At 53.5% G+C, this 18,237-nt stretch overlaps 2 protein-coding genes across 4 annotated transcripts in view; one reads left to right on the top strand and one right to left on the bottom strand.

Annotated features, from left to right (window-relative positions):
- The window catches only part of CHRAC1 (chromatin accessibility complex subunit 1), a 237,913-nt gene that overhangs the window by 200,204 nt on the left and 19,472 nt on the right, over positions 1-18,237 (bottom strand). The window lies entirely within an intron of this gene.
- Positions 1-18,237, top strand: part of AGO2 (argonaute RISC catalytic component 2) — an 87,635-nt gene that overhangs the window by 66,754 nt on the left and 2,644 nt on the right. For all 3 annotated transcript variants that reach the window (XM_081265626.1, XM_081265627.1, XM_081265628.1), the window contains 8 exons: positions 1,743-1,876; positions 3,694-3,878; positions 5,152-5,311; positions 9,507-9,597; positions 11,751-11,945; positions 13,943-14,077; positions 16,600-16,701; positions 17,872-18,071. In XM_081265626.1, the coding sequence (XP_081121752.1) occupies positions 1,743-1,876; positions 3,694-3,878; positions 5,152-5,311; positions 9,507-9,597; positions 11,751-11,945; positions 13,943-14,077; positions 16,600-16,701; positions 17,872-18,071 (1,202 nt within the window). The remainder of the gene's footprint in view (positions 1-1,742; positions 1,877-3,693; positions 3,879-5,151; positions 5,312-9,506; positions 9,598-11,750; positions 11,946-13,942; positions 14,078-16,599; positions 16,702-17,871; positions 18,072-18,237) is intronic.

The raw sequence follows: 18,237 nt of genomic DNA, 5'->3' as shown, positions 1-18,237 counted from the left end.
GCAGGGGCCAGGGACAGGTCTGCTGGTGCTGTGGAGCAGTGGTCTCTGAGCCTTGTTTGGCTGTCCACGAGGATGAAAGACCTGACCAGGACCTGACTTCCCTGGGGCCTTGGGGAAGGTTGCAGAATAGTCCGTGATGCCTCAGAATCCCGTGTCATTCCTCCTGTCGCCAGTGCTCTCTGGTTCTGAACTCTTCTCTAGAGGCTTATCCTGTTTCCTCTTCTTTAGCTTTTGCTTCACGGGTATTTGGTGGCAAGCATGGCACCTTAGGTGTTTGTTGTGTGTGTGTGTGTGTGAGTGTGTGTGAGTGTGTCTTTTTTTCTTTTTTCCTGTTACTAGGGAGTGAACCCAGGGCCTTTTATATGCCAGGCATTACACTACCACTGAGCCACACCTGCAGCCCTTTTCTTTTTAATTTTATTTTGAGACAGGCTCACTAAGTTGCCCAAGCTGGCCTCTAACCTGTGGACCTCTTCTTTCAGCCCCTCAAGTTGCTAGACTTACAGGCCTGGCCACCATGCACTTAGTTTTTGCAAGTTTAACCTGGATTTTTTGTTGTTGTGTGTGTGTCTGTAGTGACTGTGTGTGTGCCAAGATATCTTGACCACTGAGCATGGTAGGGCTCATAAGAAGAGTCTCCTCATTTCCTCTGGGGTGCACAACATGGAGCACTCTCTGGTCAGGGCCCTCTGGACAGAGACCGGGTGATGGCCCTGGGGGCAATGCCTAGGCCTTTGGGCCTAAGCATCCAGAGGTACCTAGTCCACATCGACGGATCTTGGGGGAGGAGTCTACCTGTCTTTGTTCCCTTTTTACGTACTAAAACTTCAAGTTGTAGTCTTTGAGATCTGTAACGGGACTTTATTTTTGCTGCTGGTGCAGGCTAGGATGTGAATCCAGAGTTGCCCTCCAGGAAAACCATGATGTCATCTTTCTCATTTATAAAACCACCCAGGGGTTATTATATATTTTTTCATGCCTTTTTGTTCATATCAAGTACACTCTGTGCCCTGCCTCTTGTCACTGTCCTGTTTATTCTCACAGCTCACAGAGGGTTCACAGGTCATCTGTGTTATGAGACGAGATTCTGATTCTTGGTGACGGTTGTGTGGTATTCCACTGCTGAACACGGGCCACAGGATGCTCCCTGTCCTGAAAGGACTTCTGAGCAGGCCTCCTGTTATGGGCCTGGACACTGTGTAAACAGCACCTGTCTCCCTCCAGGTGGCTCCAGGGTGGTCCCAGGGCCGGCCAGGTGGTGGAATAAAGACTTCAAGCCCAGACCTTAGACTTGTTTGCCTCTCTGGCATCCTCATTGATAGCAGAGGAGGTGACATCAGGGGCACATTCCATATATCAGGAAGCCTTGCTGTGTCCTCACAAGACACTGTGTCCCACCAGGCTGTTTAGGAGGCTGGATGGAGATTTGGGCCCTTCCTGATCTCCTGGCTTAGCTTCCGTACACCCCACACCCATCCATTCTTCCTACAACTCTCCATGCACACCCCACCCTGCCTCCGTCTCCCCTCCACCTGCCACATGTCCACTTGTCAGTCATCCAGCTCCTCCCCAGACATCCACCATCTGTGGTCCACCCATTCTGCAGATAGGTGCAGGTTGCCTGTGACACCGCGGGAGAGACGGGAGACAATAGACAGGTTAAGTTTTTGCCCTCAAGTCATTCTTGATCAGGGGAATGTGTTTGCCATTGTTTCTCACTCTACACTTTTTCATGCTTACAGAACAAAGCAATTGCCACCCCTGTCCAGGGTGTCTGGGACATGAGGAACAAGCAGTTCCACACAGGCATCGAGATCAAGGTGTGGGCCATTGCCTGCTTCGCCCCCCAGCGCCAGTGCACGGAAGTCCATCTTAAGTAAGCTTGAAAACCAGACATGCCTGGCAGTGGTTCTGGGGTGGGGGGTGGTAATCAAGTGACTTCTTGAAAGATCGTCTCTGATCGGGCGGCAGGGTGTCTACTAGGGTCCCGATGTCAGGGCTTGTCAGCCTTTCCCTATCAGAACACATGGTGGGGCAGCCAGATCAGGAGCTGCGGCCCTCTTGGTGTGCATCTTACCCACAGGACCACTGTGAACATGGGCACGAGCAGGTAGTACAGATTACAGACAATACCTGCCGAGAGAGTTTAAAATGTAGACAGAGCAGGCACAGTGACGTACCTATAGTCCCTATAACCCGGGAGACTAAGGCAGGAGCACTGCAAGTTTGAGGCCAGCCTTGGCAACTTAGCAAGACCTTGTCTCAAAAAAATATTAAAGTGGGCTGGTGATTGGCTCAAGATCAAGCCTGGTGTAGTGGCAATACCTGTAGTCCAGCTGCTCAGAACTGAGCCTCGAAATCAGCCTGTGCAACCTAGCAAGTGCCTGTCTCACAAAACAAAATAAGTAAATTAATAAATTAGAAACAAAAGAGGAAGTTGGATCCATGAACTAAATTTTTAAAAAATACTTTAATTTGATACATCTATAAACTGAGAAAACAAGACGGGTCTGATGGTAAAATAAGGAGGTGGCAAGGCTGGGAGTGTCTTCTTCCTCCCTGCTCAAGAGGGGAGAGAGGAGCAAGAGCGTTAGGTCGTTTGCTGTGTGCTGTGCAGGACCACTCAGCAGAGGGGCACTGGGAGGGACCAGTCCTGACCTCCTGTCAGGAAACACAGTTTTGTGGTTCGTGCTGTTGTCCTTCTCCCCGTCTGGAGGGTAGAAGGGGGAAATCCCAAAGCCCATGAGTATAGCTGACAACTTGACCAGACCAGCCAGGGGCCTTCTGAAAGCTCAAGGCAACCACCCAGGGCCAGAGTCCATCACCTCCCGGAGGCTGCACTGCTGGCAGAATGGGCTGGAATCACAGAGGACTCTGGGGACAGGTGAGAGCCTGGGTGCCACCTGTCCATGGTCCTCCATCCCTTCCTCTGGCTTTCACCTGGAGCTCCGTGGTGCTGAGGCATGGTCACATGTAGATAAGAGTGCAGAGGCAGGACGTGTGGGGAACTGGACACTGACACGCTATGCTGGAGCACACTGTCCGCCGCCTGATGGTAGAAGATGACGCAGGGTTCATCCCTAAGCTCCACAAAGAAGCAGTAGATCCCTGTCCCACCAGCTGAGCTTCCAGGCCCATTGGCTGTGGCTATGGGTGGTGCTGTGGCTTGTTCTCTTTCCTGTTATGGTTGTGTCAAGTCCAGCCTGTGTCCCCCCAGGAATAGTGGGCGAATCTAGGATGACGGCGCACAGGTCGTCTTCTGTACTCTCTGTGCCTTCATTCCGGTGGGGAAACCAAGCTCTTACCTGACACAGGGACTGCCCTGGCCTACAGCGGAGCAGCAGCAGCTTGGCACCGTCCTGTGAAAGGACACCTCTGCACCCTGGGAGTGTCGGCCTGAGAGGCGACATGAGTACAAGTTGGAGTCCCTGCTTGATCTCGGCCCTGCCTCCGTCGTCCCTTTCTGGTAGCCCCCTGGATGGTTGCATGTCAGCTCTTTCATGGGCTGATGTTTCAGCACACACTGCTTTGAATTCTGGCCCTGTCTGAGACTTAATTTAAAAACTTAACTCTGACCTCTGTAAATGTACTTTTGGCTTCATGAACCTTGTGCTCTTTATTCAGGACCTCTGGTTGGTATAAATTCTTTTGCCACTAGCTGTGCGTTTTAATGAAATGGACCTTCTTCCCCAGGTCCTTCACAGAGCAACTTCGAAAGATCTCAAGAGATGCTGGAATGCCCATCCAGGGCCAGCCGTGCTTCTGCAAATATGCCCAGGGGGCGGACAGTGTGGAGCCCATGTTCCGGCACCTAAAGAATACATACGCTGGCCTGCAGCTGGTGGTGGTCATCCTGCCTGGCAAGACCCCAGTCTATGGTGGGTATCTGGTGACTGTTGGATTCAGGGGCCATGGTGGCCTTTGTAGGAGTAGGTTGTAACCTGAGCACCCTTGTGTTTTGCCACACTGGGGAGCATTGGCCTCTAGTTTATTTGTGATTCTGAGGAAGAAGGTTGCTCCTGGCCACTGCACTCCGGCAGCCAGGGCCAGCCTCATTACTCCATCTGAGGCCACAGGACTAGGGAGCCAGCACCTCCAGACAGTCGATAACTGGGCTGGAGGGTAGTTGTATACAGCATGCCACATGAGTGCTGGCAGAGAAGTGGGGTTCCCTAGCTCTGCAGTGTCTCCCAGGAATCCTCCAACAGCTCCTGTGTCCGCCATAGCCTAGCTTTGTCACCTCTAAACCACTTCAGAGTCCTTTATGCCAAAGAACAGTTGCACATTCTTCTAGCCATGGTATCCTGAGCCTTGTGGTGCCCCAGCTGCTGGAGAATACAAAGAAGTCAGATACAGCCCTGTGTCCAGAAGCCAGGGCATGCGGACAGAAGCAGGAGAGCAGGCGGACAGCCTGGGGAGAGCCTCTGGCAGCAGGGCGGAACCCAGAAGGGCCCAGGGAAGCACTGGGGCTTGGTGGGTGTCCCCAGCAAGGCTCCCTGTCTAGTCGGAGTCCAGTTAGAGACAAGTGAAAGCCACGCTTCTCCCCTCCAAGTTCAACTTCCAGAAAAGCAGTAACAAGAAAGCTGTGGTGCTGCCCTGAGTGTCCTCTTTCCTCAGAGCTGCCACAGGAGCACCTGCTGGGGAAGCCTCCAGGGTGGAGGCCTGTGGGCCTGGAGAGCTCTGATGTCAGATCTGCGTTTGCCAAGGGTTCCCAGGTGTGAGTGTTTTTATACCTAAGCACTCAAGCCTGTGCCATAAGAAGATGTCCTCCTGCTGAGCAGTGCCTCGTCTTCCTGCCCCTGGCCCTGGGTAACTCATTTAAGTGCTCTTGGTTCACAGACTGGAAGGATGAGATATGCCCATGCAGCTTCACATTTCCAATGAGGGTGAGCCTGGCACAGGTGCACGGCAGTGCTGAAGAGCACTTGGCCAGAACCTTGGCCCCTCCACCTGCCAGAGATCCTGTCACATAGGTGACCACAGTCACTCATGACCAAAAATATCCAGAGGAGTGCTGTGGTTGGACACTGCACCAGCGCAGTTCAGGTCGGGGCTGAAGGGCTGGAGAGCTAGAGACAGCTGCTGCCCTCAGGCCAACAGAGGAAGGGGCACTGGTGGAATCTGTGATGTGTGCACCATTGTGTCTCACAGCTGAGGTCAAGCGCGTGGGCGACACAGTGCTTGGGATGGCCACACAGTGCGTGCAGATGAAAAACGTGCAGAGAACCACACCACAGACCCTGTCCAACCTCTGCCTGAAGATCAATGTCAAGCTGGGAGGCGTCAACAACATCCTGCTGCCCCAGGGCAGGTGAGCCAGCCCTTCTGCCTGTGTGCTGGGTGTGTGGATGGTTTTCAGTGGACAGGGCATGGTGTGCAGAGGTGCCTGGGTGAGGGCTGTCCTGGACAGTGCTGAGGACATGGGGCCCGACTACACACAATCTCTCCAGGACCAGGGGAATATGCAGGGGGCAAGTGCAGGGCCAGGGTGGGCACCCCTCCCTGTGCTAGGATCTGTGCAGGTGAGTGAGGCTCAGCAGGGGCACACTTGGAATGGCTGGGAGAGGGGTGCCCTGTTCACCTGCAGGACCCTGGAGCAGCAGGATGAGAGCAGCACGAGAGTTCCTACCAGAGGCTCCCTACCAGGGAAGGATGGCACTTGATGCTGTGATTGGAGCACTTCTGTCGGAAAAGTGCCACACAGGAATCACTGTTGCTGGATCCCAGGCCAGCCCAGGAAGTGTGGCTGAGCATCAGCTGCCTGCATGTCCCTGAGCTGGGGCGGGTGTGATGCAGCTATGCCTTCCTTGAGTGCCCCCTGGGGCTGGCTTGTTTCCCTGGGTACTAAATTGCAGAACCAAGTTTACCATGTGCCCCTCCTCAGAAACCAGGGCCTCCAGCACAGAAGAAAGGGGTAGTTATGATGATAGATGTTGAGATTTTATCATTAAAGTCCCAGGGCCTTGTCTTAGTATAGGAATGACAGAAAAATGGTGAAGACAGTGAAATAGTTCAATGAACCTGACTGTCCTAGTGTAAAAGAGATGATGGTGAAAAGTGGAGGCAGACATTGATAAGCACTGCCCAGGTGTAACCTCCAGCCTGCCCTGGGGTTAGGTTAGTGTCTCCTTCCATTTTGTGTTGTTAGAAGGAAATACCTGAGGCTTCAAAGTTTAGAAGGAAAAGAGGTTTATTTAAAGGTACAGTAGAGGTCCAAGAGTGAGGTGCCAACCCTGGCTTCTGCCGAGGTTTCCTGGTGGATGGTTTCATGTTGGGAATGCTCACATGCATGGAGAGGGGTCACGTGGCGGAAGAAGTTTGTAACAAGTCTCTCATGGTAACTGGCTCATCCCAGCAAGATGGGCATTAGTCCCTTCCCAGGGTGATGCCCCAGTGACCTAACCATCTTCTACTAGGCTACACCTCTCAGTAGCCTCGCACTGGGGACCACATCTCCAAAAACGTGACTCTGGGGCCACACCAGAGCACCCACATGAGACGCTCTGTGGGTCTGGTCAGTCAGTGTCTGGCTCAGCAGGTCATGTTTCGGGCCCAAGAATCCACTCTCCTGACAGCATGCCCTGCACTGCTGATGTGGTGGCCAGGGACACACACTCTAAGCACTGCCGAGTTGTGCTTGCAGCTGGGGAGAGGAGGTTGGTGGCAGAGGAACCTGGCCTCTGCCTGAATTTGCTCCCAGCTCTGAGCGAGAGCCATTCCACTCCCACGAGTTCCTGGAAACGAATGAGGACTAATCAAGGGGCAGTTGGCAACCCCAAGGGTAGTTCCGTTAGCCAGCAGACTCTGAGGTGGTTGTGTGCAAGGAGTTTAGGCCATAAACAGAGAGCCACGGGACCTCATCTGTACCCCTTTAATGGAGGGGTGATGGCTATGAGGACGTCACACCTGGTGTGTCCGTGAGCCGCATCACAGTGGCAGGGGATGAGCTCAGATGAGCCTCTGGCAGAGGACATGGCCTCCAGAGCCCTGACATGGGAGCCGAGGGAGCGATGGTAGTTGTTTTGCTGAAAGGCTACAAGAGTGGTGGGCCCGTGAGGTAAGCTGCAGCTACGGGGGCACACCTGACCTGTGTTCTGGAGGGCTGCCTGTGGCTCTGCATAGAGGGGCCACTGGCCTGGGCCAGGCTGGAGGCAGATGTGGAGAGGGAACACCCTGACTCTGGATGGCTTTGAAGAGAGAACCCTGGACCTGGCAGGCAGGTGTGTGTTTAGGGAAGAAGCAAGGACGGCTTCAGAGCCCTCGGCCTTGTCCCCGAGAGGTCAAACTCATGCTCACAGCTGAGGGCCCAGGCTTGCTGCTCCAGCCTCCTGCTCAGGCCTCTGCAGGGCCCCTGTGTCATGTGATGTGGCCTGTGGGAAGCAGGCGTCTGATCCCCAGAGGCCATGAGATCCCGGAATCCTGGATGGTGTTCAAAGCCAGGAGGCTGGAGGAGATCCCTTGAGGGGGCTTCTGAGTGCTGGGAGGGCCGGTGTCCCAGCCCTGGGGGCAGCAGTGGAGACAGCAGTGAGGCCCAGGAGGAAAGGTGGCCAGGTCTCTGGATGCCTGGGAAAGTGTGTCCTGGGTCGCAATGCCACAGTGAGCCGTGCTTGATGAGGCCTGAGTGCATTTCTGGATACAGGCAGGTCTGTTGGGCCAGCTGAGGTGACAGTCCCTGGAGACCTTGCCGAGGAACCTGACTGCCAGGCAGTGGGAAGGTGGTCATCAGGCGTCGGGGAGGCAGTCACAGGTTAGTAGATTCAGGGAGCTGGCTGCAGGGCAGGAGAGGTTGCTGGGACAGGTGTGGTTTTGCTTGTTCCGTGTGATTTGCATGTGTGAATGAGGCTGTCACAGGCTGGCCCTGCACTCTTGAGCACCCTGACAGTGAGTGTCAAGGCCTGTGGCGTGGCTTCCCGCGGCTCCTGCCTTCTGGTGTGACAGACCATAGTGAGGCCACATGGGGTGCTGGCTGGTTCTAGAGCCTGGTCAGTGGGACTGATGCCATTTGGGGGCCTCCCCAGAGTTCACAGTGTGGGGTGTGCTTTCTCCATGCCGTCTGCCCCCGTACCTGGCAGCAGTAGTGATGTGACACTGCGGGAAGCAGGTGCCTGTGAATTGCCTGGCCTTAATGGGGCAGCAGACAGCGGCCTGAGGTCTGCCAGGAATCCCCACCCAGCCAGCCAGTGCCCCAGGTGCAGCTGGAATTACAGTGGGGATTGGAGGGACCCTGGCCACCTGCTGAGGCAGCTGGCACAGGGCATATGTATATGAAGCTCCTTCTGCATCCTGAGGAAGTGCAGGGGTGGGCATGCACAGCCATGCTGGGCTTAAGGGCTGTCCCTGGAGCTGAGCAAGGGACACCCAAAGTGAGATGGGAGCAGGTCCCAATGGCCAGCATCCCTGGCGGGATCCCTTCTGCCAGCCTGCTGAGGAGTATGGTCAGAGACTGCAGACCTGCCCAGGAGCATGTGGGAGGTCCTGAGCCAGCGCTAGGTGGGGAGCACATCCTTACCTTCCACAACCCCTGGTGGCTGGGACAGATTCTCCTGGCTGCCACTCCCTGCCTAGGAGTGTCTGTTCTTCAGTTCTCTCTGTGGCGGTACCCACTCATCCTTCTGGCACCAAAGGGTAGTCCTGAGACTAAGCAGTTGATGCAGTTTGGAAGAGGGCAGATTAAGACCCACTGCAGGTGGAACAGAACCCTTTCTTACACCCAACCCAGTCTCTAGCTGTAGGGCAGGATGCAGCCGAAGATGTGACACAGGTCTCTACACTCTCATGATATTTTCTCCATCAGCATGGAAATGATAATGGGGCCAGCTGCTAGTGCTACCGTGTGAGGAGCCCTCTGAAAGTACTGGACACGCATGAGCTTCTGTGGTCATGTAGCATCCCTGAAAGTGGACAGCACAACCCTCCCTAGAGCAACCCCTCCTGTGCACATTGCTTCCCAGGAGGAGTGAGTGGAGGCTAGGAGTGCTGCTGGGCCTCCTCCGGTGCTCAGAGCAGCCTCTCCCACAATAGAGTCGTGGGTGGAGAGACTCCCTGCAGCAGCACCAAGCCTGAGTAACAACCCATGGGATTTTCTCTCTCTCCCTTCCCCTCCCCTCTGGTGCTAGGGATGGAACCCATAGCCTCCCATATGCTAGGCAAGCACTCTACCACTGGGCTACATCCCTAGCCCAAGCCATGGGAAATTTTTTGGAAATTTTAAAGTAAACACAAAGAAGATAAGGAACAATGAACCCTCATGTGTCTGACCTCTGACCTCAACAGCCATCAGTGCCTGGCCAGTCTTGTCTGGGGTACATTCCACCCATGCTCCACTTTCTCAGGGTCCTTCTGAGGCATATTTCAGCCCTCATGTTACTTGTGTGTGAGGTTTCTCTGTGACCTTTAAAGTAAAGGTTCTGCTCAAAAGCATAACCACTCTGCCAACTGCACAGGTCACAGGGGTGGTGACTGACCCCATCACTGATCCAGGCCTCCAATGCCACTTACTTCTGCAGGCCTCCAGTGTTCCAGCAGCCTGTGATCTTTCTGGGAGCAGATGTCACTCACCCACCTGCGGGGGACGGGAAGAAGCCTTCGATTGCCGCAGTGAGTGTCAGTGCTCTCCTCTGAGCCTCTGTTGGTGGTGTGGTGCTTAGGACTCTGCAGAGACCACCAAGACACATGTGGTCTCTGCAGCCATACGGCTGAAGGGCATGGAGGTTTGCCCAGCTGCTCAGAACCTCAGGGCCTCATGGCGAATAGGTGATTGGAGGGGACACTGACGGTGGCATGAAACAGGCCCCAAGAAGCTGAGTCGCACGCACCAGCGCTGTCCATAGACGCACGTGGACTGGCTGCCCGCCTGGCGTTCCACCCTCTTCAGCTGGGCCTCCGTCCTGCTGCCTAGCAGTGCTGATTGTTCTCAGGAGAGTCTAGGGTTACTGTTACAGTGGTCTTTCATTTTAAAAGAGAACCAAACCATGCCTTCCTCGTAGTGAGGGTTTAAGCTTTGGAGTGCAGAGAGCAAAGGGGGTTACCTGAGAGCCATCTTTTCTGAGGGCCTTGGCCTCCTAGCAGTGGGGGAAAGAGAAAGCATCAGGTGTCTCTTTTTGGTCATTGTCTGGAGCCACTGGGTTTCACCCCCCAGTGTCACCTTGGGTTCTTGAGAGCCCTGCCATGTGCCCTGGCTTTCTTGGCCGAATTGCCTCAGAGAAGTGCTGGGCTGCTGGCAGGAGTGAGAGCTGAGGCCCCTGAAGGTGGGTTCCTTTTGGGCAGGGCACAGCTGGAGAGGGTGCCCTGGATGGATCACAGAAGCACCGGCTGAGCTCGGCCCTGGACTACTGCAGACTCTGCCTGCTCGCGTCTGTTTCTTTTGAGTAATTAAGCTTAATATTCCTGAACTTTCTCTTGGGTAAAGTGAGGAAACCACCGTGGATCTCTAAAGATTATTATGAGACAGTGTAGTTAAGCCCCAGCATGGAGCCTGGCCCATGGAGCTAAGAAAATGCGGCATCATCTGATAAGTCTGGAGGGACTGTGGTGTAGGACCCTGTCTCAGGGATGTGGGGAGCCAGGTGAGCCCTGGGTGGAAGGGAGCTGCCATGGTACTTGGGTGCACGTGTGTGCAGCACACATAAATCGTGCTTGGCTGTCACTCCCCTTATGAAATCAGTGTCATGTAAGCCAGGCAGTTCCTGCTGCCTGGCCCAGTAACTGCGACCCAGCACTTCCCGTGCGAGCAGCATTTCTCGCTTTGCTGGATGCCTTTAGCTCCTTCCTCCCTTGGTCAGAGAGCAGCAGCTCAGCAGCTCCGCTCGGCGCGGCTGGCTGTGCTCAGGTTTGCAGAGGAGGAAGCTGGGCCCAGAGAGGAGGCCCCCAGGGCTTCCCCGGCCGAGCTCTGCACCCACTGCGGGCCTGCAGGCTCCGGCTCTGGGTCTTGCCATCTCCCTGCCTCACCTGTCCCTGTTCGTGTTTGTTCTTCTGGACAGATGTGGTGTAGTGTTGAATATTATCTCTGGGTTTAGAGGGTTATGTTTTCAAGTTTTCAGGAAAAGAAATCTGTTTTCACCCCAACCCCCAAATTCTCAATAAATAGAAACAGATTTCTGTTTATGTTAATTTATTTGTTTATACCAACTTAACATTCAGGGTCTGTCTATTTTCACTTGTTTGAGAGGAAAATCTTGGCCAAGGCAGGACCTAGGCAAGGCGTCGGGGGCTGGCCCGGGGAGTGCTGCCCTGCCTGGGTGTCCTGAGAAGCTGGCTTCCTGGAGCCTGCTTTCCACGGGCACAAGCTTTCCCTCGGTCTTTCCCGGGTGAGGAATCTGCCTCCCAGCTCAGAGGTGAGCAGGTCCTGGTAGTGCCTGGTCCATTGTCCTACAGGCTGAGTTCCCATTGTCCCTGACACTCCCTATACCCCGACCAGACAACCTGAGTCGTCACGGGCTCATTCTGCTCGCTCGCCTGCTCACCCTGTCTCCCTCTGGTTGACATTCATACTGGGGCTCATACAGCCTCTGGCCTTTGGGAGTTCCCCTTACCTGAGAACCAAAATCTGGGTTGCTGTGTGTTGATAATGCAGAGGGCTCTTTGGAAAAGCAGGTGCCAAACCTTCAGAGAAAGCAAGGACACCACTTCCACTTTGCTGTATTGGGACATCCAGGTGGAGACCCTTCTGCCCACCTGCAGGCCAGCGCCACCACATACCTAGAAGAGGGAGCCTGGAAACCTTGCCAAATGCTCACTGCATGTTTCCACAGGTCGTGGGCAGCATGGATGCGCACCCCAACCGCTACTGCGCCACTGTGCGTGTGCAGCAGCACCGGCAAGAGATCATTCAGGACCTGGCGGCCATGGTGCGTGAGCTGCTCATCCAGTTCTACAAGTCCACACGCTTCAAACCCACCCGCATCATCTTCTACCGCGATGGTGTCTCCGAAGGCCAGTTCCAGCAGGTTGGGTATCCTCCCTTTGAGCTTCTCTATCTTTGTCTGGTGTCTAAGATTCCCCAGTTCACTAATGCAGACTGACTCAGTGGCTTTCTACCCAAGGTTGATGCGGTCAGAGTGTGGAAGGTGGGCAGTGGTGGAGACTGCAGGGCACGGGATGTCCAGGCCCTGGCCCTAGTCGGGCTCATGGTGCAGAGTCAGGGCAGAGGAAGTGGAGAAGGAGTGGGTATGAGCTTGGGCCCTGGAGACATGGGAGTGAGGGTCTCACCTGGCCAGCAGTGGGCTCAGCAGCATAGCTCACTGCCCATGCTTTCCAGAAGTGTGGACTTTGCCTTGGAGGATATGAAGAGCTATCAGGGGAACAAGGTCTTTGCACGACAGAGACCTTATATCTGGCGACCCTTCTGTCTGTAGTGTGAGAGACAGGCTGGAGCAGGTACCACAGCAGCAGGATAAGAACTGCATGGGGCAGAAGGGGCTGGGCAACATCATGACCCTGGCACCGTGGGTGCACAGAGATGGGTGGGCCCGGTTGGTAAGAGAGGGTCTAGAAGGGGAAGAAAGCCCTCACATGCAGGGGTGAGCGAGGGCATGGGAGTGGCCTTATTCTCCTGATTCTGCCTCCAACAGTGCTGGGTCAAGGTGCCCTGCCTGTGGCAATAGAACTCTGTCCTGGCCCTGAGATTCTCCCCATCAGCTTGGGCTGGTTGCACTTCTGTTTCTCCACTCCCAAAGCAAGTGTGTTGTTAAGCAGTGGTGGCAGTGGGGGCCACTCGTGGTAGGGAATTGTCCTTGTGCACTTCAGAGGCTCCAGGTGCACAGGAACCTGCCCCTCCTTGGTCACAGGCTGATTCCAAGTACACACATTTTGCCTTCCTGATACCTATGGAAATAGTGGCTCATGCTCCTTAAGTCCAGGATCCCCTAGGGAAAAAAAAACAAACAAAAAAAACAAAAAACAAAAAAAACAGATTCTGCTTCTTGACCAAGTGGCCTTTCTGAGCTGCTGCAGAGCCTGGGCTGGTGGCTCCCTCTGTGCCCTCACAGCCCAGGGTCCTGTTGTGTTGACAGACCTCCTGGGCTCCCCCAGCAGGGACTCTTCTCCCTCCCTTGAGCTCCTAGCCCTTTTCCCCCATGTCACAGTGCCATTCCCCCCATGTCATAGTGCCATGCCCATGTAGAGAGGGGATCTGCCTTCCTAGGCTCTGAGCACTCTGTCTTACAGAATCCCACAACTGAGTTTTCTGCACCCAGAACTTATGTTCTTGAGACATTGTAATAGAATATTTTGATTGAGATTATTGCTTAAAATCTATAGTGTAGCCAGGCACAGAGGCACATGCCTGTCATCCCAGCTACAAGGCTGAGGCAGGTGGATGGCTTGAATCCAGGAGTTCAAGATCAGCCTGAACAGAACAGCAAGACCCTAAAAAATAACAGAAATTCAAAGTGCCCTGGTTCGTAGGCTGTGCCCGTCATTTTCTGTCTTCCCATCGGGACTCAGATTGGGCATGCAAGTTTTACAGGTAGGATTGAGGGTCATAATGTGTGGCTTTCCACATGGCTAATTGGTGGCAGAGCTCAGATTCAAACTCCGGTCTGACTCCTAAGCCATTGCCTTTTCCATTAGATATGTATTTAAAAAGCAGCAGCTTAATGAATGAATGGCTTTCTCAGTGCTGTAAATCCTCTGCAGTGCCTCAGCCCTGAGGGGTGTGAGTGCCGTCTACTGAGCACTGAGAGTGTTCCAAGTGCTGTGCTCATCATTTTCATGCATTTTCTAACTTAAAAACCAGTTAGCCACGAAACCTGGGTGTCCCTAGCTCTATTGTATAAATGAAAACAGGAAATCACAAGGGAAGTTGCGTGCCCAGGCACACGCTAGCAGAGCTGGAAGGCTTGACTCTAGGCGTTTAAGTGGCACATATTTTTAAGACGTTTACTTCGAGTAGCACGAGGCCTAGAACGACCCTGAAACCTACCTGTCTCTCTCTCCCTTTCAGGTCCTTCACCACGAGCTGCTGGCCATCCGTGAGGCCTGTATTAAGCTGGAAAAGGACTACCAGCCGGGGATTACGTTCATCGTGGTGCAGAAGAGGCACCACACACGGCTCTTCTGCACTGACAAGAACGAGCGGGTAAGCCCCCCTGGCATGTCCCGGTGATGCCCTGGGGATATGCATGGGTCATTTCAGGGTCCTGAGCCCTGGACCTGAGCCACCTCACAGAGCTCCTACCAGCCACTCAGAGCTGCTGCCCCAGGCCCTGGGGAGACTGTGCTCTGAGGAGCTTCTTGGGAACCTGCCTCAAGTGTCCTGGACGGCTCTCTTTGCCTTGGGAGCAGTTTTATCTTGAATCTCGCAGATCTGGGATAGGTCCGGCGTTAAAATGTCATTTATCTCATAAATTACCAAAAGAGATGATTCTGAGAACCCGTTGGACACACAGACGTGGACTGGGCAAGCGTGGAATGTGATAGGATGGAGTCGGCCACGGGCCCATGTGGGACTGTTGGGAAGTGCTGCTAGGTGGTCCTGAGGAGCTCTCACATGGGTTGGGAATAGCTGAGAGCATCTTCCACACACCTAATAGGACACATGGTCCTGCCTCCGCCCATGAAAGAGACAGTGCCTAGGAGGGCAGGACCCAGGCTGAGAACCACAGCCCTCACACTGGTGGCAGCAGGCAAGAGCATGGTGGTTTAGATGCACTGGGTGCTGAAGAGGACTAACTGCAGCTCAGTCCTGGTGGCCCTACTGCCACACCAGTGCAAGAAGCAATGTTGTGATGTAAATGGAGGAACCAAAAGGTAAATGTTACAGTGAGGAAAGGGGATATTTTGTCTCATAAAAGGACTAATTCACTATCAAGATTGAGCATCTGTGATCTTAAATGTACCCAGTACTCTGCCCTAAAATTATATAAGAATGAAAAAAAAAAAAAGTGAAGCAAAACCGGACAGAATTTCATCAGAAGTTGAAATGGGAAAAAATGAGAACTGAAAACTGCAAGAGTGAAAAGGATGATCCAGGCACCGTAACTGGACAGGACCTGCCACAGCACCTGGGGCCACACAGAAGGGCTTTCACGAAGCCGGCTTTCCACCAGGACAGAGGAGCCACTCACATTTCCATACCTCAAGTTTTGTATAATAAACCTTATGTTTTGATCATTATGCAGTTAAATTCCAAATCAGTAGGAATGAAGTTTAAGAACACTTGAAACTTTCAATTTACTGCTAAGTAGCTCATGCATTAAACATATAATGAAGATAGAAATTGCAGAGCACTCAGAAATGAACAAAAACCTGAAGATTTCATATCAAACCTGTGCAGTATAGCTAAAACAGTGCAGCCCGTAGACTTAGATGCATTGGGTATAAAATAAGAACCATGACAGAAAGTGAGAATAAAGACAGAATGGAAAGAAGAGACCCCAGGACCCAGGAGTCGAGGGAGAGCTGCAGAGCTCGGGGGCTGGGCTCCTTCCTCTCCTCAGTCCCCAGGTCTCCGTTGCCAGGAAGCAAGAAGGCTCCGTAGGCAACTATTCCTGGAGACACCTACACCCTCTCCCCCTTCCCAGAATGGAAAATAAGTACAAAGTAAAGAAGCAAGACAGGAGATTAAAATCAAAACCTGCCTCTTTGAAAATAGACCTAGTAAGACTCCACAAGGAACAGAAGCGGACAGTGTCCAAGCATAGGAGCGTGACCATTTATGTGATCACTGTATGCTCATTCTAAGGTATTGGCCCAGAGAGCTTCACAAGCAAGTTTCTCCAAACCTTCAGTAACAGATCATCTTAAGTATGACAGAACACACAGAGTTACTTGGTGTATTTATGAGTGTAGTGAGAGTTTTGCAGGTAAGATTTATCCAACCTTCAAGGAAAACTCTCTTACCAATGTCAGAGATCAGGAATGAGGGGGGGAATTAGTTTACATTCTGAGGCTGGCTTGCTAATCCCAAGTGTGGGGATGCAGGCATTGTGCTGGGGTTAAGGGTCCAGGGTCTTGAGTGAGGTGGCCTAGGCTCAGTTCTTGCCCTTGCACATACATACCTAACCCTTTGTATTTCAAGACAGAGTCTAAGTTACTAAGGCTGCACTGCTCTCTTGCAAGTGGTGGCCAGGAGCCAGCCACTCGTGGGAGCTCTGGCCAGCTTTTAGGGTTTTGCTTCCCTGCCTTGAGTGCTACGTGGACGTGCTGGGCACCAGCCTGCAGAGGGTCCTCGCCCAGCTTGGATGTAGATAGCATGTTGCTTCAGTATGTTGCTGGCAGTACCCCTGGGCCCCAGATCAGAGTGGCACCAACAGTGCAAAACCCTATTAGAGTAGATGGTTTGGTGAAGACTGCACTTGGCCTGTGCAGCTTATAGGATGTGAGGGTGAAGAAACAGAGCGAGTCTAGTTATTAATACTGGCTGGAGTTTCACACTCTCCTCTGAACACATGCATTAAGCAGTTTGAAAATTTGTCACGGGGCTGGGGATATAGCTCAGTTTGTAAAGTGCTTGCCTTGCATGCATAAGGCCCTAGGTTCAATCCCCAGCACCACAAAAAATAAATAATAAAAATAAGATTTGCTTTGGCCAGAAAGCCTGTGTGGACTATCTTCCTTACTATCTGTGTCCTGTCTGATGAGGCTCTTGTGTTGCTGCAGGTTGGGAAGAGTGGGAACATTCCAGCAGGCACAACTGTGGACACGAAGATCACCCACCCAACGGAATTTGACTTCTACCTGTGTAGTCATGCCGGCATCCAGGTGAGGTCGGAGGGCCCCGTTCACACAGTTGGAGATATTTGCAGTGTCATCACACAGTCAGCCAACTCCTGTGCTCTGATCAGCCCTGGGACATGGTGGAGTGGCATGGACAAGGGTCTGCCCATCCCCCGCCCCGGCTCACACTCTGGCTATGAGAGATGGGTAGTTAACCTGGGACCCAGGAGACTGTGGCCATGTCGGACACTTGGAAGGAAAGAACCACAGAGGTGCTAGGGTAGACCATGTGGAGTGGCCAGCAGGGCTTCCCCAGTTGAGTTCCACTTTGAAGGAAATGAGGTCCAGGCAGAAGGAGCTGTGAGTGCCAGGGCACTTGAGGGGGTAGAGGCTATATTGTGGATGGCGCTTAGCAAGCTAGAAAATGAGACCTGAATGTTCACGTGGCCACCAGGAAGCTGCTGCAGTAGGGCACATGAAGAGGCAGCTCTGGCTGGCCGACCTTGCAGCCCCTCTGTGGGGGCTGGCTGATTGGGCAGGCTGCAGGTGAGTGCTGGCACCAGGAGATGCAGTGGCCATCTCCTGTGACCCTGTCAGGCTCCTTCAGGGAAAAGACTCCTATCTGGCCAAGGGTGGACACATGCATGTGGCCAACAAAGTGCCATTTCCATTGAGAAGCTGACCTGCCTCCGTCCACACTGTCTTTACCACTCGGGTGGAGGACTGCAGCCTGGGGTGTGGCCACCTGCAGCCCATTTGCTAGACCTAAGAACTGAGGCTGTTTTTACAGATTTGAAACTTGTTTATGAGGAAAGGAAAAAGAAGAACAAAATAAAGGTAGAGAATGCGAAGGTCTCTATGCAGGTTCCTGATGCAGATGGCCTGTCCCATTGGTCCCGTCCCCCACCACAGCTTTCTCTGTGAAGGCACACTGTTTCCGAGATGTCTCCTCTATCTGCTGTGTGCCCCCACCCCCACCCCGCTTCCCTCCTGACAGGGGAACCCTCACTTTCAGGCCTCTGGCTTCTCTTCTGCCCAGAGACTTTCTAGGGGGGCAGCCTTCTGGGGGGCTGTGGGGGACTCGGGGAGCTGTCGCCGTGTCTGGACACACCCACCTGGGCCAGTCATCAATTTTTGTCTTTAACATCATTGCAGTGTTCTTTGGGAAGATTTCACAGTGCATTTGGCTTATTTCATCCTATAATCTGCTTTCAGGGGACAAGCAGGCCGTCCCACTACCATGTCCTCTGGGATGACAATCGTTTCTCTTCTGACGAGCTGCAGATTCTCACCTACCAGCTGTGTCACACCTACGTGCGCTGCACACGCTCGGTGTCCATCCCAGCGCCAGCCTACTATGCCCACCTGGTGGCCTTCCGGGCCAGGTACCACCTGGTAGACAAAGAACACGATAGGTGAGTCTTGTGCCCGTTGGGGCAGGGACTGCCTCTGATAGACAGGTATCCTAGCAGCCACCTAGGCCCATTGAACACACAGGTCCCTCAACATGGCGCCTTGAAGCCATCATCAGCTGTGTGCCCGCGCACACTGCTCCACTCCCCAGGTGTCTGTCCAGTAAAG

Source organism: Spermophilus citellus, assembly GCF_964194105.1.
Source record: "Spermophilus citellus genome assembly, chromosome: 14".
NCBI lineage: Eukaryota > Metazoa > Chordata > Mammalia > Rodentia > Sciuridae > Spermophilus > Spermophilus citellus.
Note: the sequence above shows the minus strand (reverse complement) of the source record. Positions and strands in the feature narration are given on the sequence as shown.